General features: G+C 34.8%; 1 protein-coding gene across 2 annotated transcripts in view; it reads left to right on the plus strand.

Annotated features, from left to right (window-relative positions):
• Positions 1-2041: 2041 nt before the first annotated feature.
• LOC126737983 (CD2 antigen cytoplasmic tail-binding protein 2 homolog) overlaps positions 2042-24834 on the plus strand; it is a 113441-nt gene continuing 90648 nt past the window's right edge. Inside the window, exons 1-5 of one of the 2 annotated variants that reach the window (XM_050443133.1) lie at positions 2042-2302; positions 12086-12198; positions 12273-12438; positions 12494-12648; positions 12702-12861. In XM_050443133.1, coding sequence (XP_050299090.1) covers positions 2143-2302; positions 12086-12198; positions 12273-12438; positions 12494-12648; positions 12702-12861 — 754 coding nt within the window. In that variant the 5' untranslated portion in view covers positions 2042-2142. The remainder of the gene's footprint in view (positions 2303-12085; positions 12199-12272; positions 12439-12493; positions 12649-12701; positions 12862-24834) is intronic. The other variant, XM_050443131.1, reaches the window with a different exon arrangement.

Genomic DNA, 24834 nt, shown 5'->3' on the forward strand with positions numbered 1-24834 from the left:
GCTTAATCAATCTCGTCAGTATTGTCAGAATCAGAACTGAAATCAGAGATATTGTCTTCGTCATCGTCGTCTTCGTCAGTCGTAATCACAAGTGGCAGAATGTGATAGGCATCACACACTTGTATTGCCTCTCAAGCCTTTTCAATTACCTTTCCTGTATGAAAAATATATTTCTGCCAATGATCTATAGTAATTTCGTTTATTACCCCTTACCATGTAGTCAGAACTTCTGAAGGTGACCCCTTAAAATTGGAAATATATTGATCATATTTTCGTTTACATTCCGACCATACCATTTCAATTGCATTAAACTGGCAATATGGTGGCAGTCGCAAAATTTTGTGTCCTAAAGGTTTAACATATTCATCAAGGAAGTACTTTTTTCCACTAGGGCAGTTTCTGCGTGCAATACTCCATATTTGATCTTTCTTGGCTTTTTCTGGAAAGCCAATATTCTTTTTCTTCAACCATTTGGTCAGTCTCTGCTTTGTCCAAGATTTTCTCGGGATTTCTTCTAATAAACCAGAATGGTAATTGTCCATGATTATAAATGACTTTGGGGGAAGATTTGCAACCAGCTGAGTTTTAAACCAGTTTTCGAAGTTTTTCCTGTTCATATTGTCATGATATCCGGTCTTTAATCCACTCTTGAATATTAAATTTGCACCCTTGATGAAGCCATCTTTGGTTCCGGCGTGGACCACGATATAACGATGACCTTAAAAATAAAAGATAATTCAATTCTCTTCTTTTAGAAATCATTCTTCCAGAATATTTAATATAATTAATAGGTAATGTTCCATGCACATACGAGTAGTGTATGGAGTTAAATTCCCTCATATTGTCTTAGAGAGAAATTATATAAAACTATGAAACAGATGAAATTATGAAGTTAAAGGGCCCTTACAAGGGCAATAGTTTTTATTAAAAAAAAAAATCTAAATAGATAACCAGATAATTTTTACCTTCACTGTTTTTCCTTGAATCCGTGTGCTTGGTGTCATCTTGCCAGCTACTACGAAATGATCCCTTGCTAAAAATCCACGTATCGGTCGTCTCGTCAATGAAAACTGGAGTCAAACCTTCCGGACCTACATTTCTATTGTTAATATACTCCCTTAAAAACTTGATTCTTTTATGAACAATATTTGGCAAGTCCATAAAATATTTTCTGTTATTTGATTTTTTCCACTTAAAGCCTATACTATTGATCCATCTTCTTAAGGAGTCAATAGAAAACTCAAAATATTCAATTTCTTCCCTGAACTTTTCTCTTATTGTTGCCAATATTACATATTCTTTTCTGGCGTACATAGAATAAATTGTGTCCCGAATTCTCAAGAAGTTTCAAATATGTTGTAATTTTGGTTTTTGCTCTCTTTTGCTTGGAAGATATACGGGCTGCGTAATCCTGATCTGATTTTATCCCATTCTTCTTTATATTTGCGATCGTTGTTGTGCTCAATTTTGTTGATCAAAATTGATCTGCGGCTCGCTGTATCACATTCTCAATTTGAAGTGCAATTCCGTTTCGGACTTGTTCCTTTTCCAGTTGAAAAAAAGCCAATATATTTAAAATCATCAGCTGCGATTCTTCATTATACCTATTATATCTTTTTTTAGGCATTATCTAACACTTTTCGAAATAACTTTGAAGAACAAGTTGACAAACCAATATTTTTGATTGACAGTGACGGATATTTCACATAACCTAGTATATAAAAGATGAATAATCATAATTTTTTAACACTAATTTTTTTCAAAAGTTTGTTGTCGCCGCTGTTTGATATATGCTAAACAAAGATAAATAAAAATAACGTCATTACAAATGGGTATAATTTCGATTTTATTACCTATTATCTATCTACCATGCATGTCCAAGCGTTACTTCACTTACGAATTGATTGTGAAGGTACCTTAAGTCTAGTCAAGTTTAAACCATGACGTCTTGCAAAATCGGACGCTAAGTTGACACATTTTATACATAACCTGAAACTCCCGTAACTTAGCAAGAAATCAAACAAAACATTTCAAATTTTGTGTTTTGGATTTTACTTTTCAAGAAGTTTTAATCTATGCTGCTTGTTTTAGTAGAATATTAAAATTCCTGAATAAGATAAAAAAATTCGTATTTGAGCAACAATGTCTAAAAGAAAATATCAAAATGAATTTTATGAAACCACTGGCAAAAGGTTTACAGCTAAACCTGATCAGAAAAAACACACCTTGGATAGTGATGAAGAGGATTTTGTAGACGATACGAATGTTTTAAATGAAGATGATATTGAAGGAGAAGAAGATGGTAAAAAAAGTCTTATATTTTATACAATATTACACAATATGTACTCGAGTCATACTCATATATTACCAAAATTAAATTATTACAGATATGTTTATATTTATATACTATTTATAAATACTTTATATGCATTTTTGTAATAACTTTTCCATACTATTATAGCACATCTCAGTAAAAACTCCACAAGAGCTTTGTAAACATATATCAAAAGTTGTTCATTTAGAATTTCCCTTATCATATAAAGTTTCGGAATTAATTTTCTATTGTTATCAGTTAATCTTAACACATGTTATTTCCATTTGAGATTCTGAGTGATGATTACTGCTAAATATTTAGGAAATTGTACCTCCTTTATTATAATTCTCAAATTCATGTATCTGAATGCTAAGATGTTTTTCACACACCTATTCCCAAGTGTGACCCACAAACAGTACCACAGCATCATCAGAATAAGAAACCACCATATCACTCTCAAGTAAGATATCTGTTAAAGAATTTATATTGATTAAGAAAAGCAACAGCCCAAGAACAGTACCCTGTGGTATTCCTATCAGGATCTCTGAGGGATCATTATATTTATCATTAACATGCCTCTTAAAAGCTTCTAACACAACCTCTCTGACACCATAAATGTTTAGGACATCAAGAAAGTTGTCCTGAAGTCCTGTGTCAAAAGCCTTCACTAGATCAAGAAATGTTGCAAGGCACTTACTATCTTTATTAAGATGTTCCATTATGGTTCTTGTGACCATGTGTATAGCATCCGAAGTACTAATACTAGTGCAGAATCTGAATTGGTTTTTAGATAAAATGTTATTAACAGACAAGAATTCTTATTTTTTTTAAGCATTTTTTGAAATATTTAATCCATAACAATTCATGGTTTAAGTTTTTTCTGGTCCATATAGTAAACTGTTTTATAGTCACTTTTTCCAGTAATAAGGTAATTTTGTGTTGCCATCTCAGATTTATTTGTTTCTAAAATCTCTCCCCTTTAACATGTTGACTGCCAGGCGTGTATCAGAACTTGGGTCAGGTGCGCCGGGAGTGTTTTATTAATTTTGTTTTCTAATAAGTAGATTTTAGTTCCAAATATAGTAGCAAGAGACACTTTTTTTGTATTTGACCGTTGTATTTGACTATACACAAGCGCTAAAATTTATACATATGCCTGTCCAGGTAATCCACCAATATGTGTTGAATGTTTGTTTGTAATTGATAAAGCCAAATGAAAGTAATAAAGGGGTTTTGCATATTTTTATCAATTATGCCACTTTTTCCACAATGTTTTAAATATTGGGTGTATTTTTCCATTAGTTTAGAAGTAATTTTTAGTTATCACCTATTTTCTTTTAATAAAACGTTTTCCGATTTACTTTATGTTACATTTCCTAACCTAAAATGCGGTATTTTCTTACTAAAAAACAAAGAAAATCCTATCCAACTTAGACCCGCATTATTGGGCACTTTTTTGCAATACAAAATTTAAAACAGCTATATTTTCAAAAAATAGAAAAATATTTTCACGTCAATCACATTATATGTTAGTCCTACGCCGGACAAATAGAGAACCCATAAGAAATACACATAATGTGTGCGTAAATCGTATACACGCGGCCTGCAGTCATCAATAGAACTATGTATATATTTTATACACATGGCGCCAGTGACACACACGCTGTGTATAATATATATACACATGGCAGTCAACGTGTTAAGAAGATCTTTAAACTTTCCACATTGTAATGTTAAAATAATCCTGGAGACCTTGTTTATTGTTGTTTTCTGTTTATAAATTCTGATGAGAAGTCAGTCATTATAGGATAGTGATAATTTATATCATTTTGATGTATAAATGACATTTGCTAAGTTAAAATTGTTTTAAAACTATTTTTCAGGTCTGAAACAGTAAAGACATGAGCTGCTTGTACATGTAAGATAAATAGATAACAATTACACAAGATGATTTTATTCAAATTTAAAAAGTAGCTTTATTGTCCCAAACAGAGTTATTGACAAATCCTTAATTAATTTAAGTCACTAAAACTTAAGACTTAGTTACAATAATTTTTTTTCCAAATGACACATCCATATTTGGTAATCAGGACAAAACATTAAAAAACTCATATAATGTATAAAATGCCTTAGTAACTAACAATCTTTTTGAATGATTTTTAAATCTAATATAAGAGTTAAGTTTTTTTATATGAAGAGGAAGGGGATTCAACATTTGTTTACGCATGTAAATAAAACAACTTCTCACTTGCTCTGAATATGGAATGGGCAACTAAAGGGTGTATGTAAGACGAGTTACAAACAAACTGCCTCCTATAATTTCCTGCTGGTGGTTTTTGAATGCCATAGCAACAAAGGGTCAAGATTCTATTTCGCACAAAAAGATTCTGACAAGATACATGTCAGCTCACTCCACAAAGAGCTCTAATTGCTCTTTTTTGCAGAACAAATCCTATAGCGAAGATGTGACTCCCCAAAGGCATGATAAGCATTTTTTGCAATGTAAATATCTACGTTCTTAGAAATTATTCTAAGGGCATAGCAACCTGATGACACCCTACTGCACACTTTAATTATGTATTCCTGAAATTTGAGTCTGCAATCAATTGTCAATCCCAAAAACCTGCAACATTGTGGAGTTAAAATTGGCTCCTCATTGATAGTGACAGAATCCATTGAACATTTGAAACTTAACAGATTTGTTTTTGACATATTAAAACAAAGTGGATTTGCATTCCCTAATCATAAGCAAGTCAGCATCTTGAAACATTTTCAGTTGGTCAATGTATTTTCCATGCCAAATGCTGGAGGTGTCATCTGCAAACATAGTAGCCCTACCTTTTATGGGGAGCAAAGGAAGGTCATTATAATAACGGCCCCAGTACAGAACCTTGGGAGTCCTTTTAGTAGTCTGTAGTTTTTCAGAGCAATGACCACCAAAACTAGCCCTTTGGTCACAACCTGATAGATAGGAGTTAAACCAACCTAAAAGAAGGCCCTCTAAAACCATATCTCCCCATCTTCCATAACAGTATTCTGTGATCCACATAGTCAAGAGCCTTGGATATGTCACAGAACACTGCTGCAGCAACTTCACTGGAATTTAGTGTACTATAAAGAAATTGAAGAAGATCCAAAATAGCATTACCCATGCTCTTGGCCTCTTGAAACCCAAACTGTGTATCCTTAAAGAGACTTGATCCCAACCTGCTGATGTTTTATTTTTAATTTTTCTCATAACATCTCTGACCTCTAAAATATTAGTGGGACTAAAGAAAAAAGTCTCTCCACATTTACTTGTCTCATATAATCCTGAGCTGTATAACTACGAAAACATCCTTGGTGAGCTTAGAAGCAATGTTACAGTAGTAAGAGTTCATTGTGTCTGCATGTAAATTGGATTCCAATTCAAGAGTTGTGTGGCTTTTTCCCATCAACTCATTAACAATATGCCATGATTCTTTTGATTTATCTGGTGACTCATCAATTCTCCTACGATAGTACAAAGCTTTAGAAAAAGCAATAGTCTTCCTGTAAAGCCTCCTATAATTATTGAAATAGACCCAAAATGAATCATTGTCCATGGCAAATTAATGTATTTGACACTTTACACACATCAAACATATACAAAATCCAGTTTTAGTGCTAATTATAGTCATAAAACTCATTAACATCAAACACTTTAAAATAAACAGTACTAAATGTAGGTATAAAACTCATTAAAATAATATAAACACAGCTTTTCCTCAATCCAATCAATTTCCTCCAATCACTTTCTGAACATTATAAATACATTGAAACAGATTGCATATAAAGATTCTAACCAAGCAGATGAAACCTATTGTTACTCTTGTTCCTCGGATTATGTTGAAGTTCGCCGTCAATTTCTGCTGATTAAAATCGGAGCTGCCGGTAGAACATTAAAAAAAAAAAATTTACCGCTGGTGCAGATAGAGTTTCCAGTTTCATACATAAAAATTGCATTTATTCTGTGTAACCTTATGTAAACCCTTATATCATCTTTTTAACCTAATTCTCAAAACCAGCCAGTTTCTCTTTATTTAGAAAACTTGCATTATTTGGAAAAGTATTATATATAAACCTTCTTCTTCTTCCTCAATTACAATGGACTCGCGTCGTATTTCGACGGCCGCCCAATCTTGTTGTTTATTATGGACCTACAGTTTAACGTGGGTTCCGAACCACGAGTGTATTGTTTTTGTAAGACAAACACTAACAACCATGCCCATGTCAGGATTCAAACCTGAGACCACACGATTGCATCATGAACACTTTGCCCACGGTGTTACCGGGGTCGGCTACTATAAACATATAAACAAGAAATATGACCTATAAAATATTGAAAATTATTGTCCCATATCCATTCTATGTAAATTTTCCAAAATCTTTGAGATTATTATTTATAATTCCATATTTTCTTAAGTTCAATTAAAACTAACGATAGGTCAACATGGTTTCTTTACCAAAAGATTATGTATAACCAATCTTTGTACCTTGTCCTGATTTCTCTTTGCCTCAAACTAGCATATGCTGATGATCTAAAAATCTTCTAGTGTGTTATGGACAAGCTGGATTTCTTATTGCTCCAAAGCAATATCAATCAAAATTTTAGAAACATTAAGATTCAGGAGAATGCGATGACACCAATTCTATAAAAAAGAATTGGTGTCATCGCATTCTCCTAAATCTTAATGTTTCTAAAGGCTGTGTTATGTCTTATCATAGAATCAAAACCCCAATAATATTTAACTATACAAGTGGTAATTTCACTTTATGCAGAACTCAATTGTTTAAAGACCTATGAATAATTTTTGATGATAGGCTTACATTTGTCCCTCATATTGATCATATAGTGGCTGATGACTATTGGGATTTGTTATTCGGAACTGCAGGCTTTTTCTTTGCTCTCAGCAATTCATTTTCTTTGATGATTTGGAGATACTCACCCTGTAGCATTCTTGTGGCACATTCAAATGGCTCAATGGTCACATAGATTCTGGAACTCTTCTTGGTCACATTTCTTTGCAGGTGCCTCGCCCTTCCTCCAGAAGAAATGTTACTTTTGCTCTTGATCATGCCAGAACTTACATTAAATATCAAGATCCTATTTTTATCATGTGCAAAAACTTCAACAAATTTGCTTCCACTTGTAATATCTTTCAATGCTCTCTGAAGCACCTAGTTTTACAGGTGTTCACAAGGTGCTACATAGTGAGCTGGGCAGTAGCTGGAGGATGGGTTCTTATCTTCTTCTGTTTTATATGTACCTTTTTTTTTAAATATTACTCATAATTTTATTTTACTTATTGTATTACATTTTGTAATTTAATTTGAACTCTGGCTGTGTTAAATAATTTAATCCAGAGTTTAGTTCTTTTTTTTTAGTTTTTAGTACTTTATGTGTTATATTTTACCATTGCTAGTTTTGATTTTCCTGTAATTGGGCTCCCGTCTGTTTGACGAATAAATATAAATTTAGTAAATAGATAAATAAAAACCTAAAATATCAAATTTAATTCATGTACCAATCAATACATTAGTGAGTGACAAAGAAAATTATGATCAGGAAAAGGGCCTACAAATTTCCAATACACCAAAAATCATAGTGTGTGATAGTTTGTCTTCTGCCACTCATGTTTCAGCTGTTGATAATTCTTTTTTAGATCTTACCATCGAAGCGGCATCAATATGTTTAGAACTCGTTTAATTAATGTTCAATATATTAGAGCTAAAACTTATAATTTGGAGATATTCTTGGAACATATTGGGTTTCCAGAGGTCTTATTGATTACTGAACATTGATTTAAAAGTAATGGGTCAGTTTATTTCTAACTGAAGTATTATATCTGAGCTCTGCAGAAATCATTCTATACATGGTGGAACCATGGTACTTTTGCGAAATGATTCAGAAGGTCGAAACTTTAATAAAGTAATGAAGTTGTTTGTAACTTGTATATATCGTTCCCCAAATTCAAATTCCTGTTGCGATATTTTCATGTTAAAATTAGAATTACTTTTAAGTAATTTACGTCCTAAATCATCCGTTATCGTAACAGGCGACTTTAACATTGACTACGCGGAAAAAAAATCGGAGGCTAGTTAAATCACTTTTTTTCACACAAATTTACTTGTTGAGTTCAAATGGTTTAAAAATGCTAATGTTATTAATTTCACAAGAATCACACAAAATTCAGCTACCCTTTTGGATTATGTTTGCTCTAATTTTGATGTTTACTCTAATTTTCTAATGAGACTGTGTCCTGCTCTATATTAAATCCAGGTTTGTCGGATCAGGAGGCAGTTTTCTGTGAGTTCTGCATTCCTAGACAAGTCGTCAAATTGAAAAGAAGACGTAGCCGCATCTTCTCTACATGAAACTTGTTTGGCTACACATTCTTGTTTGGGTACTGATTGGGTAGAACTATGTGACAATGAGCAGCCTTTGATCTCTTTCTTTCATAAGCTCATTGGAATATTTAATAAGGAATTTCCTGTTAAGACAATTAAATCTAAGTCAAAAAAATCATGGATAACTAATGGTTTGAAGGTATCCTCTAAGAGCATGAGATGCTTACATTCATTGCGAAAATTTTTCTTCATTTCACCGAATATAGACTTATGTATGTATCGTAAAATGTAATTTCCAGTTAGACGCTAGTACAATAAACCATTTTTACTGTTCAGTGGCTTCTCAAGGCATTTCACCTACATCACGTATGGAAAGTCATTTTTATACACACCAGTAGTGGCTGAGGACATTGTGGATATTCTAAGAGAAATTAAATAGGACCTCTGCCGGTTAGGATGGCATTTTACTTAGAGATCTAATTAATTTACCCCAACTAGCTTTTTTTGTGCTGGCACATTGTATAAACACATCAGTTTTAAGAGGTGAATTTCGATACCTACTAAGACGAGCAATAGCGATTTCAATTTTTAAACAAGGGGATGATATTGCAGCTAATTATAGACCAATATCTTAGCTACAGAAAAACTACTTAAGAAAAGGATGGTTGATTTTTTGCAATCTAATAATGTAATAAATAGGTGCCAGTTTGGTTTTCAATTTTCAAAAAATACTACTGATGATGCTCTTTTTCATTTGCTGGAGAGACTCTACTTGAGCCTTAACAATGGTGAGCGGGCTGCAGTGGTGTTTTGTGACCTGGCAAAGGCCTTTGATTGCGTCTCATACAAAATACTACTGCGCAAAATTGAATTTTATGGCTTCAGATGTCAGAGGGTTCATTTTGCTCATTCTGAGTCAGACGAGCTCTGAGTTGTAGCAGGTGTGCCTCAGGGCTCGGTACTGGGTCCACTTTTATTTCATATATATGAAAATAACTTGCCTTCAGTTTCGAGACATGGCCAGTGTACATCTTTTGCTGATGACAATACTCTTTTGTGGAGTAGTACTGATTCCCATTATCTTAACAGAATAATTAGTCATGATTTGACCAGAGTTAAAACATGGTGTGACGATAACTCTGTAACAGTTAATGTTTTAAAGACGCATCTTTTAAATTTAAAATGTGATATAAATGATTTCTGCATGGCTTTACCAATGACTGATTTTAGATAAATAAAGATACATTTTTAGGCTTGCTTATTGATAATAGGTTAAGGTTTGATAAACACATTGAGCAGCTATGCTTTAGGTTGGCATCAGGAATTCATATGCAACCAGAACATTTGGGAGTAATTTAAATAAGACTGTAGTCAAAGAGGCTAATTATGCACTTACTGACTCACAGCTGAGATATGGTATTTCTTTTTGGGGCAATGCTTCTACCTACTTGTTTGACTGTTTGTTCGTTTTGCAGAAGCGAGCGCTAAGATATTCGTGTGGACTTATTTTATTAAAGAAAAAATTCTTTCAATTTTCATTTTTGAAACTGTTTCTCATCGTTAATTCATACAGTTAATATAAATAATACTTGATCAGCTTTTAACATATGTTTACCAATACTGTCATCAGCCTTAACTAATTCTATTATTTATAATGGTAAAAAATTTAACTACCTTCCACAGTCACTTCGGAAGATTGCATTTTATAAATTATTTAGAAAAAAGGCGAAGATTAGTTTAAGAAATTTGGTGTCCCAACTCTTTAACTTGTATGTTTCTTTGTTGTTCTTTTATTTCATCTACCATGATCATGCTTTTTATTTTGGTTTACCATTAGAATTCAATTAGAATATACAGTATATTGAAATTTTATGACTGTATATTTTAATTATTAATAAGCTTTGTCCACAAGATGTAATTATCTTTTGATAATAAAGCTTATTTTGAATTCGAAAAAAAACATTTATCTATATCATTAAATATAAAAATATTAAAAAGAAGTGGCCCGAGATGAGAGCCTTGAGGCACTCTGGATAAAACCTGAATAGTTTTAGAAAGAAAAATACCAGTTTTAACAATCAGTCTACGATCAGACAAGTAAGTAGCTTTTGTACCAGGACAATAAAGGTTCATCAATACCAATCATTTTTAGTTTATGGAACAAAATATTGTGAGGTACCCTGTCGAACGCCTTGGTGAAATCAGTGTATATTATATTCACTTAATATCCCTTCTCCAACGCATCCCACAAAAAGTCCACCTGAGTAAGCCTGAATCCACATTGATACCTAATTACGGATCCGTTAGGACCACGTGATTGCTATCAGCCATTAAGAAACCCGAAAGGTTTCTCGTACCTACGTGAAGGATAGAAGTTGGTTAATTCGAACTTTATTCCATATTTTTGATCCGTTGTACTACTTGTTTTTTATTGTTATTTTTGAATATTTACCAAATTCTTTTTTACTAGTTGATATTTTGTACCATCCTTTTTAGGATATCGAGTTTGGGTTAGACCCCGGGTTCGACATATTTTAAATGTGACTATGGCGGCTTTTTAATTAACAGTTAGTGATAAAATTATTTGGAACACCAAGGTTTCCTAGTATATATGAAGGAGAACCAGGGTTTTACCTTCGAGCTTCGCGCCAATGAGGATAATATTACAATTTTAACTTTAGCTTTTAATTTTAATGGCCTCTATGGGATCCGAGAACCCCTTTACAATCAAGGTATAAAAATAGGTTGAAGCAATTGTGGGAAGTCAAAATTGTTGTAAACACCTAAAACTCAAGTAAAAATATAACGTCATTTTACGGATACGCTAGTCTCTAGTGGATGGGATAAAAGTCACGGATAGGCTTGACAGCCTCACTTATCCATAATTGTTACGTTACGCCACTGGTTCATCCATTCGACCGTTCCCCAATTTTAGCTGACGAAGAACTATAAGAAAAACGTTTTTGTGCTTGTGTGTGAACTTTTAAATAATCAGATTTGACTGTACCGCCTAAGTCGCAAGATCGACTCAATTTTGTATTCATATTTTTTTAAAACAGTTTTTATATTTTTAACATATTAAATTTTTTATTGAAAAAAAAGGAAACATTCTTTTATTCATTTCAAAACTTAATTACGTACCAATGTGGATTTAGACTAAGACGGTTCAGCTTCGTAGATCTGCGTGGTCTAGAACCGCTTATTAATTACTAGAAGTTCAAGAAGGGGGGCTACGTTGTCACATATGTTTAAATTAATTACATTTTTAAAACTATCACATTCGTTTATACCTTGTAAATGTACATTCAACCAGTCTAGTTGTTCCCTAATCTCCTCTTCTGATACGTTATGCGACATATGAAATGCCAGACATTTTTACTACCCATTATATTTTTTTAATAGGTCTTGCTCGCCAGGATGGAGAACAGAAAATGACTGCCTTTAATATGAGAGAAGAGCTTGAAGAAGGGCACTTTGATAGAGATGGCCATTTTATATGGAAGAATGAAAAAGAAGTAATTTTCAGCTGGCAAATTCACATGAAAGAAATTTTTTTATCTAATATATAATTATTAAAAATGTGTTTAAGGTACGAGACAATTGGCTTGATAACATTGACTGGCAAAAAATCAAGCATAATTCAGAAACAGCAGGAAAATATGATATAGAAGAAGCCGGACTGGCTGCCGACAGTGACTCAGAAGAAGAGATGGATGAAGATTTTTCTGAAATTGATACTTACAAAAAAATACTGAGTAATAACTATAATTTGTGTGTTGTTTATCATGTACTTTTTTCTTTTAATTTTAGGTTACATGAAGCCAAAAGAGACCATAAATCAAGCAATAAAAAGACTAGGTGGGGAGATGAGCAAGCTATCAAGCCTAGAAAAATTAAAAAGGAAAAAGGCTGGCACCCTTGTAATTTCAGAAGATGTTACTAAACTTACAGAGTTAGCGAATCAAGTGGGTATTAAGCAACAATTATCCACAAAATTTATTAGTGAATATTATTCTAGATTCTAACAAAACTTGGAAATATGGATGTTTATCAGGAGACCTATGAACAGATTCAAGCTAAAATAGAGAACAAAAGTAAAGGAAAAAAAACTGTCCGGGAACCAGAGCTAGATATGTACTCAGATGATTTTGAGAGTAAAGAACAAGAAAAATTAAAAGGTAAGTTATTGTTAATACCTGGAATTCATTTAAATATCATTTCAGAAAGGTGCTGCCAAACTGTGTCACTTTTAGCTTTAATTAAAATGCTGTGCTAGTCCCCAATTTGTCTATTCCTAAAATCTGAAACAAATAGTTTACAATAAAAAAACCTTAAAAGTAAATGGTCTTGATAACTCTAACTAACTAATAGAAAAACAACCATATCACATCTTACCCTTATCTGCAACCTCTTGGACAGGGTGGCAGCCTAAAATCTTAATTATCAAGGGGGGTGGGGTGGAGTGATAATCAGCATCGTCATCTTGAAGCTCTTGAGAAATGCTTTCCAATGATACCACAGAAAGACATTCAAAAATCTTCTCTGTTAATCAAGGAAAACAATAAATGAAAACACATTTTTGAAATTTTTTATTATTACTTAATTAATGTTCAGAATGATAGTTACCAATATACTGGCAAGTCTCTTAAGAATTCTAAATACAATGTCAAGCCCCTAGTTATTTTGTCTTGGTTTATTTGCTATGATTTTTTTGCAGAAAAAAAGCCTTAATAATAACATTTGCATTTTATTATTACAGAATTTACTTTAAAAGTAACTTGTACTTGTGTTATTTTTTAAGAACAATTGACTTTCGGTTCAGTTTAAATAAAAATCAGCACTTCTTATCTTTAACAATGGTGTACAACATAGATGAACGTGTAGACATTATCATTTATGGGTCTTAGTATAAATGTTTCTTAAGGACAGAAAAAGGAAAATCAGCCGAGATTAGTCGACGGTCAGGGCTAATTGAAATTCTGGGTCAGTTTGCAATGAATCCAACCTTATCAACTCGTCAAGCAGTTGTAGCAACTGGATTATCTCGTGAATCAATAAGAAAGGTTCTTAAGTTTCAAGTTTTATCCCTATAAACTGCACATATTGATAGAACTTGGTGACGACGACCCGGGCAGAAGAATCGAGTTTTGACAAATAATGACATAGAATTACGGCAAAACCTCGACTTTGCTTCAGGGATGAGTTTTATTTAAATAGGCATGTTAATAACTTATTCGTAACTGTCGTTACTGGAATGACGAGAACCCACACATATTTAGAGAGGGGCATACCCAGTACAGCCAGAAATTTAATTGGCATTATAAGAACGTCTGTGTATCGAAAACCCACACTGGACAATACCTACACTCTGATTCCAATCACTCTGGTTCGACTAAAGTTGGAATCATCAGGTCTCTGTACAACCGAGCTGTAACCATCTGCAATAACGATGCAGACTTCAAGGCGGAAGTAGCACTTCTGACTAAAGATCTGTAGCAGAATGGCTATCCCAAAAAACTTATCCAGAGGTCGATTGCGAAGAAAACCAGAACCAAGCAAGAGGATGAATCAACTGGGCTTCTCGCAATCCCCTATATAAAAGGTACATCCGAGAAAATCCGACGAATAGCCTGAGAGCATAGATCTGGCAATACAATAAGAAGTTCTGTTTCCAAAACAAAGCCAGAATCTACAGCACACACCAAAAACTGCATCTACCAGATCCCTTGTGAGTGTGGGAACTCATATATTGGCGAAACCAAAAGACCTTTGACAGTTAGGACCAAGGAACATAGTAAATGAACGACCACTGGAGAAGTAGCCAGATCAGGCATTGCTGAACATGCTTGGACAAACGGCCATAACATTCACTAGTCTGAAACAAAAATTCTAAGGAAGGAATCACACTGGCGAAAAAGGAAATTTCTGGAAGCTGCCTACATAACGTAAAACCAGTCTTCAGCCAACCCAGTGTGGATGTTCCCAACATATGGACACCTCTTCTAGCAGACGCTCTCTTCGCGCATCATTAGAATTCACGACTCATTGACCCCATCAATCATATATAAGCCTGCAAAATAGGAAATTGCTTTAGTTTACACTTGATAACGGTCGGAGATACTTACCGACCGAAACGTCGTGTTGTACGAAAACAAAGGCAATGTCAGTCTGACTACCTGTTTCCAGAAATTTAATGTTTGGGGTGGTATATTGGAAGATGGTGTTATGGGCTCAATATTTATACCAGGAATTTTAAATGGTGACATATATGTTGATATGCTACAGAGGTCTATCGAACCACTTATAGTGCAGGAATTTGAAAGTCAGGTTCCCACACGGAAATTTATCTTTAGAAGAACGCTTACATTTTTCACGATCTTCAAAACGATATATCCATCACTCGACCCCCCTTTCTATTTAAGATTTTAGGGGTGTATCTCATCCTGTTTAAAGGGTTGCAAAGAGTGAGATAATATGGCCATTTCAAGTTTTTAAATTATCACCCTCAATAAATATAGCTATCACAGAAAGTAAATATAATGGATATTTTGCCATAAAAATCAATCATTACATAAAATATATAATGCTTTATTGTCAACAAATTTTACAATTTATAGACACAGCCTAAGTAAAAATAAGAAAATACATAACTTAAAAAAATAAATAAATAAATTAGTGAGTAAATAAAAAACAAAAATCAATATACACTAAAATGTATACAAAGTCAAGAGGTAAACAAATCAAGTATAAATAACAACACAAAGGCGCACAATACAATATTAAAAAAAAAGAAGTTTTTTATGTTTTATATTTCTTTTTTATTAAAAAGTGTATGGAAAATTAAATTTAAGAATGAATAAAAAAGTCGTTTACTCCATACAAGGCTCTCTCCACTAGGTACGATTGAAAGCTTTACGAAATGAGGGAAAGGAAGGTATGGACTTTATTTCTAATGGCAGATGATTGTGCAATTTTTTCGCATTATACAGAATCGATTTTTTGACTAGCTCTGAGCGAGGGGTTGGAAGATAAAGATCATGCATCAAGGAAGTGTTAAAATTTTAAATCTTTGAAATAAATCCTGGCAGTGGGTTCCACTGTTTAGCCCAAGTAAGTAACGAACAGCTCTTTTTTGAAGCTTGAAAATACGTTCAAATTGAGTAACGCAATACGTACCCGAGAATGGAAGGGCATAACGGGGATGTGACTCAAAAAGCGCATAATACCCTGCTTTAGCAGTGGACAAATTAAGTTCCCTAGAAACTGATCTGAGCGCAAAACAGGCATAGCTTAATTTTTTTAATAAAGCGTCGATATACAAATCCCATTTGAAGAAGTTATCCACAATAAGTCCCAAGAATCTTACTGAATCAACGACGTCAATAGTGGTGTTATTTAGTATAAAAGATTGCAATGTACTTTTATATGATAAAGCCTTAGTTTTAGAAATGTTAAGGCACATGAGATTAGAATCGCACCAATACTTTATAGTCAATAAGTCAATAGAAATGATACTATGGAGTGTTGTGTTGTCCGGATTGCTCCAAGTGAAACTGGTATCGTTCGCGAAGAGAAAAATTTTTCCGCTAATATTCAGGTTAGCAATGTCGTTGATAAACAGCAGAAACAAAATAGGGCCTAAAACAGATTCCTGAGGTACTCCACATTTAATTGGCTTGAAAGAAGACGTCGTCTCATCAACCCTTACAAGCTGGCTTCTGTTATTAAGATACGACTTAAGCCTTTGAAGAGGCGTATCTCTGAATCCGTAATACTGTAACTTGTTAATTAGAATCTTGTGATTTACACAATCAAATGCTTTTGAAAAATCACAAAAGATTGTCGTTGTTGAATGATGGTTGTTCAGGCTGGAGTATACATTATTAAACAGAGAAAACAGCAGTGTGCATTTGTTATTCAAAAATCCAAACTGATGAGGAGTGAGAATTTTATATTTGGACAGAAACGATAGGAGCCTTTTTTTAACATAATGCTAACTGTTAAATTAGGATGCTGAATTTCATTGCTTGAAATGATGTACATGGAAGTATTGAAAACCGTTAAAGTTACAGGGTGGATAAAATGGCAAAAAGTTGTGCTATCAAGTGCCTTTAAAAAATATGTCATCTACTTCTTTGAACTCAGAATAGCAAGGGATATACAAGTTGATTTTAATGGACCTACAGTTTAATATGGGCGAACCACGAGTGGACTAGAGTCGATATTTATCGACTGCCGCCCAGATTAGTTTTGTTTATTTTGATTTTTTGTAAAGACATACACAAACAACCATGCCATGCCAAGATTCGAATCTGAGACCACACGATCGCATTTTAAACATTTGGACACGGTTCCGGCCAACGGATATACAAGGAAAAAAAGAAAAATGTGCGTTTTATAAAATCCTTTATATCTTAGTCCTAGTTAGAATCTTTGGTGTGACACTCAAATTACGAGACAGTTTTACCACTAACCAAAACTTTTTATTTTTACTTTCGACACGTGTTTCGCTAACGATGTTAGCATCTTCGAGAGAAGATTAAAACTCTTTAGTAAATTTTAATGTTTTCTAAAAATTTTAATCTTCTCCCGAAGATATTACCATCGTTAGCGAAACACGTGTCGAGAGTAAAATTAAAGAGTTGTGGTTAGTGGTAAAACTGTCTCGTAATTTTTCTTTATATCTGAAATTTTCAGGGTCGCGGTAAGAAATGAGGGAGTATTTAAATATAAAGTAAAAAATAATCTAGAGCCACTATGTTGACTGAGGCCAAAGTTAATTTTTTTTGTGGTTTATTATTTAATTTTCATATTCATATTTTTTGTTTATTAAATATTCTTATTCTTCTTTAGAAATGCTTTTCAACCATGTATAAAATATTTTATTATAATATGTTGGGTCAAGGTAAATCATTAAAATTAACAAAATGAAGATTTTGTACTATTAGGCTTTGATATTTCTATTAAAATTATTACTTTAAATTATTATTGATCGTGCAAAGAACACTGCAAACTAACAAGTAACATTTTAGGATTTAATAGTGTTTAACGAAGCCAACATTTTCTCGCATACACAACATACTCGGTCTCATTACTACTTCACCTGATTTTCTGATCATTTCTGAGGTAAGTCTGTTAAAAGCTTCTATAACACGTGTCAGCTCGTCTTCGGTTTCATATGACTTACACCTACAGTATACCACATAGGATCTAGATCGCTGGTTCTAATATTTCTTGGAATTTAAGTTCTCATTAAAAAAACAACCCCATCACGTGGGTACCCATAATACTTGACCAGACATTAAATCCAAACCTAACTTTAACTAAGTTAGGCACCAAACTTGAGTTCTCACTCTGACAGCGCCAGAGTGAAGTTATAGCAAAGCAAACTTATTCGTAGACACCCCAGTTTAAAATAAATAAAGGCTTCTGATTGTTTTATTAACTTTAATATCAATAAACAGCGCACGGCGGAGACTAAAACCAATTCGCCCCCCATAGTCGGAGGGGGGCCAAATAAGAGAATGTCGCTTGAAAGGGAAAAGATGGACACGTCCGATGGCTACCTAACCGACTTTTCCACCAAAAGTGATGACAGTAAACAAAAGAAACCCAAAGAGCGGGGTAAGTCATCGGAGGGCTCATCCTCGTCCCTTTCCTCAAGAACTAAAAAAACGACAACCCAAGATAAACCCGACCCAAAAATAATAAGAACCCTAAAACTTTCCCTGAAAACCAATCCCGACCCGGGCATGCAAAAGGGAGCAAGTTCAGTAGTGGAATTGCCTCTCCAGCACGAGAAGGTGAGGCAAGTAGAGAGGCGGAATCGGGAACTCGAGCAGGAGATTCAGGACAGAGACACAAAAATAAATGAACTTAAAAACAAACTCGAAAAATTTGAAGAAAAATTAAATGCAATTTTTGCTGAAAACCAACAATTAAAAAATGAGGTCTCTGTACTGAATCAAAAGCTCGAAGGGATGACCCAAGAGAACCTAAAGCAAGTAGAAAACAATAAAAAACTCGCAGAACACCTGAATGCGACGGCAAATCTCGCCCCCAAAAAAAATAATAACTCAGAACAACCCAGAAAACGCCCCAGGGAAGAGGCAGGTGTTTCGTCGCCCCCACAGGGTGACGAAATGGCTGTCTCGGACCAGGAGGAAGTACACAAAAACATAAATGATAGCGAGATCCCGTCTACTTCAGGTCTTGCACAAAAAAATAAAATAATTAAAGAAAATCAAAACAAAGATCCTAAAAACCCACTCTTTATGCCATTAAGCGGTCTCTCTATCGCGGGGAATAAAAAGAGTGCTGAACCCACCCTCTCCAAAGTACCTAAAGTGGTAATAAGGGACACAACTAATTGGGCCCATAAATATAAAATTATTGTTGAAAATAACATTAAATTCACTAAGATACAAAAAGAGAGGTTGGGGTTGGCAGTCTTCCCGGTCACCCCACAGGATCACAGGAATTTAACTAGACTCCTCAAGGAGGGAGGAATTGAGTATCACTCCTTCTTCTTGGAGGAGGACAGAAAATTGAACGTGATCCTCAGGGGGTTCGATCATAATTTTAATTTAAATGAGATCAATGATGAATTGGTCAGAATGGGCTACACTCCGGAAGAGCTTTCCTGGTTCAGGACGGGGCCGGGGCGAAAAAGACAGACTGATCTTATAAGGTTTTTAGTCCCAAAAGAACAGGACGACATATTCAAGGTAGAAACTCTCCTTTGTATCAGGGTACGTGTTGAGAGGTTAAAAACCTTCACCATCGACAGCATTAGACAAGTGGGGCAATGCCATAGGTGTCAGGAGTTTGGGCACTCCATGAGTAATTGCAATGCTAAGCCGCGTTGCCATAAATGTAACGGTGAACATTTATATACTGAATGTCAAAAAGACAGAGCAGCGCCGGCGAAGTGTTGCAATTGCGGTGGGGACCACCCTGCAAACTTCTGGCGGTGCCCAAAAAACCCGAACTTTATTAAAACAAAAAGAAACGGGGCCACCTTTGCAGAAATGGCAAAGAAAACACTTAACAGGAACCAGGATACAAAGGGGGCGGAGCCTATGGCGGACATCTTGGGGGCGGGTACCTCAGGTCTGTCAAACGTCCTGCTCAACAATAATAACATAAAAAACCAAAACAATATAAAAAATAATAACTTACTTTATCTTCTTAGTTTACCAGAAACTGAAATAAATAAAAAAAATGATAATTTACTAACAAAATTAAATTCTTTAAACTCAAACCCAGCAATAAAATTACTCCTAGGTGCTAACTAAGCTACTCTGGGGGACTTATCTAGTTGCTTAAGCATCGTTAGTTGGAATTCACAATCACTATATCCTAAAAAATCCGAATTTATTGATTTTCTACTTACAAATAATATCGATGTGGCATTGGTTCAGGAAACCTTTCTGAGGCCCTACACAAAATTTAAAATACCTAATTATAAAATATACAGAAACGACAGACCTAACGTTGTGGGCGGAGGAACAGCAATTATAATAAAAAGAAATATAATACATAAAGAAGCACCGCAAAGGGAAACAGACCCGGTAATTGAAAATACGGCTATAAAGGTATACATAGGCAACAAAGAAATATTATTAATGTCAATCTATAGACCACCTAGTAAATTATTAAGCTATAAAGATTTAGATGCACTTTTTATTGAAGACATTCCAACAATAGCCGCAGGGGATTGGAATGCCAAAAGTAGAATCTGGGGATGCACAACTGAAAATAATTCCGGGCAAAAGCTTGAGAGATATGTCAGAGAAAATACAGTAAGGGTAGCAGCTCCACCGGAGCCAACTCATTATCATTTTATGACACCTGACATATTAGACATTGCAGTAATAAAAAACCTAAGCCATAATGTCGCTGTGGAAAACCTTGACCAACTAAGTTCCTCAGACCATACACCAATCCTTATATCCATAGCCCAAACTTTCAAAAAAGATCCCTTTCCGGATAAAAAGATAACAAACTGGCAGCTTTTTACCGAATTGTTATCTAATACCTATCCCCTCCCAACTCCCAACACTGAAGAAGAAGTGGAACAAAAAGTAAAGGAAATAACAAGCATCATTAACACAGCATTTGAAAAATCCACTACCAAAATCCCAATACCAAATACCCACACCTTGGTTTTCCCAGTGAGAATTAAAAACCTAATAAGAACAAGAAATAGATTAAATAAACAGGCTAGGTTACACAAAGACCCAGAAGCAAGAAGAATAGCCAATAGATTAACAAAAAGAATAAAAAATGAAGTGCATGACTTCAGGAATGAAAGGTGGAATAATTTCCTAGAGGAATTAAACAACGACGATGAAAATCACATAAATTACTGGAGAGTCTCTAAGGTTCTGAGAGGAAGAACCAAAACAGAGTTCCCGCCCATACAAATACCAGATGGAAGCTTAGTCTACACAGATATAGAAAAAGTAGAAGCATTTAACAACTCATTAGAAAATCAATTTAATTTAAATAATTTCCCAGAGGACCACACTGTATTAAATCAAGTTAATCAAGTATACAGAGAAATAGAAAATATTCAATACCAAACTTTAAATGCCCCAAAAAGAATTAGATTTCAAGAAATAAAAGATATAATCACTAAACAACAAAATAGAAAAGCACCAGGGGTCGATGGCATAAACAATAAGATGCTTAAAATGCTACCCGACAACATAATATATGAATTAATGATAATTTTTAATAAATGCCTCACCCTCTGCTATTTCCCAAACTCATGGAAAAGGGCAATAGTAAAACTAATACCAAAACCCGGGAAGAACTTAGCAAAACCTGAAAATTACCGTCCTATCAGTCTACTCCCATCAATAGGAAAAGTTTTTGAGAAAGCGGTGCTAAGTAGACTAATAGACGAAATAAATATATTAAAAATAATCCCGGCAGAACAGTGTGGTTTTGTGAAGGGCCTATCAACAGAAATACAGCTTGCAAGGATCCAGCAAAGTTTAGTTGATTCGTTCAATTCCAAGTATTCAACTGCCATGATCACGCTCGATATCGAGAAAGCCTTCGATAGAGTGTGGCATGGCGGGTTGATATACAAAATGGCGACATTTGGGGTGTCTCCGGGTATAACTAAATTTATTCAAAGCTTTTTAAAAAACAGGGAGTTCACAGTACAAATTAATAACACCACTCAAGATTTTAAAAAAATCAGAGCTGGAGTCCCACAGGGCTCCCCCTTGGCACCCACCCTGTACAATATATACCAGGCAGACATCCCAAAGAACGATCACTATTCTAAGCTGGCATTATTTGCGGACGATACTTGTGTCCTTGCGAGCTGCAAGTACCTGGACCAAATAACAGCGTATATTCAGAGCCACATTGATAAAATAGCGGTATGGGCCGAGAGGTGGAAAATTAAAATAAATGAGGATAAAACGGAGGCAATCCTTATCACCAAAAAATGGGACCGTGATATTCCTAACTTAACGGTGCTGGGCAGGATGGTCCCCTGGAAGAGTGAGGTGAAGTACCTGGGAGTACATTTTGACAATAAAAATACCTTTGTCTATCATATTAAAAACCAAATAAATCAGTGCAATGGATTAGTCCAAAGCCTCTACCCCTTCTTGGGCAGGAAAAGTAAGATGTCTCTCGACAATAAGCTCCTCTTGTATAAGCAGGTGATCAGACCTAAGCTCTTATATGGGTCTTGTGTCCTTTCAAAGATCCCAAAGTCAACTATGGCTTACCTAGAAATATTTCAAAATAAGACGCTTAGGCTGATCACAAATGCTCCGCAATATATTAGAAACTCAGACATAAGAACTGACCTTAAAATGAGTACCATAGAGGAGTTTATTGTCGCCAGACACACAAAATTCAAGGAACGTGTTAAAGCTCTCGACCATCCTGAGATCCGCAAATTCTTATTGAAATGGCGCGAAAACAAACCCTGGAAGGGAGTTTTTTAGCCTCAACACCGCGATTGAGTGAACGCTCGGTGGCATAAAGACTAACCGGGCGCATACACACCCATCAGAAAATAAAATACGCTCCGTTTGTAAATCAAACGCTAAACGTTCTCAAGGGTATCCTAATCCGACCGCTTCTAGACGGCCGCATCAAGATCGTTCTGGGTGGGCGGAGACTGCTGCTGGACTCGTGACCAATAGCAGCCCACCTCCTACCTTATAAATATAAGCACACCTAAATCCCGTGTAGTCAATCCTCTCGACCCGGGCCGTCAACAACTCTGATGCACCTCGATGCGACCCAGAACAAAAAGATAGGCGCCTAAAATAGCGAGTAGGTAACAAACCTAAGACCGGCAAGAGCCCCGCAGCTAGTCCGGACAAATCCAGTGCAGTACAAGCAAGGCACCAAACTTGATGAACTAGTGGGTTTTTATCTGACCAATAAAACGTATTTTTACGAGTGGCCACGCTAAAAGTGCCAAAATATGCAAAATTCATGGTTGCCAACCAAAATAGTCTGTGGGCCAGCGCCAATTCCGTGCTACATGATCTAAGTCTAATTTCATCTCGTTATACTTTTAATGACTGTTCAAAGGTGGCGCTCCCTGTATGTCCACTTGCTGTTTCCGCTTCTAACTAATCTAAAAGCGACATCGCAGGTTTCTTAAATTCTTCGCTTATTTATCGTCGCGAATTGCAGTGCGTTATTAAAGTTGGTTGTGTTCGCCTGTGTTATGTAGATATAGAATTATAAATTCATGAAATCATGAACCCTAAATCCTTAGGAATTATACAACGTGAGGCTAGACTTAGTGAAAAGACTTATACTACTCACAACAGCAAAAAGGCTAAAACATGAAAAAACATATACCTAGCAGTGAGGTAAATAATAACTTATTTTTGATGATAATATATCTAGGTGATCCAGATGATAGATAACATTTACAATATTGTCTTTGTTTTCAGGTAAAATGTAAATCAAATACATTGGCTGTAAGGAAATAAATTTTTATTACTAAAATTATGGGAAGGAGAAGGGTTAATTCTACATCAAAAATAACAGCAATTAATAAAAATTGTAGAGAAAATGGTAAGCGGGCTAATGGCATGACGATTAAACTTTTTGAATCGTATCACAAGCTGAGTTTTTTTTTAATGAGAACTTAAATTCCAAGAAATATTAGAACCAGCCAGATCCTATGTGGTATACTGTAGGTGTAAGTCATATGTAAGTCCTCAGAAAATTACGACATTAGTCAATCGATTAAAACAAGGTAATATGTAGATGTTCAATATGCTCCCCACGAACGTCCTGGAAACATCCTAATCTTAAATAGAAATTTCTTCTTAAAGAAACGCCACTCAACGTCTTAAGCATGACCAAACTAATCGCAACCGTTATTCGTCTTTTTAAGTCAGCTAAGTCGAGAGTTTTAGTTTCGTATTTAATATTTTTGACGTATCAGCATAAAAAGAAGTCTAATGATGTCAGATCAGGCCATCGTGCTGGCCATTCCATCGGTCTTCGTCTTCCTATCCACCGATTTGGAAATATTTGGTTCAGGAGATTTGGCAATGGAGTGGTGCTCCATCCTGCTGAAACCATACGATATTAGCTGGAACTTGTGGGTTTGCTGGATCAGGATATAAGTTTGTCAAAGTTGGCACGAAATTATTTTGGAGCAGTGTTAGATAATTATCACCATTTAAATTGCTATCGATTAATAGGGGACTTATGATATGATCTCCAACAATTTCTTCCCAAACATTGACCTTTTAACGGTGTTGGATATGTTGTTCTCTCATCCACTGAGAATTTTCTGTAGACCAATTCTCAGTTTGTATTAATTTATAGGGATGCATTTTATTTTCTTTCAATGTTCGAATAATCGATAAATGGCTAACATTAAACATTGCCGCTGCTTTTTGACTAAAAGTATGTGAATTTTCCTCAAACTCAAGCATAATATCGAATTTCGTGCTACCACTTATTGCATTCGCAGAAGCTTTTTTTAATATGCCTTACATGTCCAAGCTCGCGAAACTGCTTTTCTATTTTACTAATCTCCCTTGGGATACAGGATTAAAATTGGGAAATTTTTCATGGAATAAGCGACCAACTTAGTCTCCGTGTGTTATCTCCACAACAAATTATCTTTAGAATTATTA

Source organism: Anthonomus grandis, chromosome 6 (genome assembly GCF_022605725.1).
Source record: "Anthonomus grandis grandis chromosome 6, icAntGran1.3, whole genome shotgun sequence".
NCBI lineage: Eukaryota > Metazoa > Arthropoda > Insecta > Coleoptera > Curculionidae > Anthonomus > Anthonomus grandis.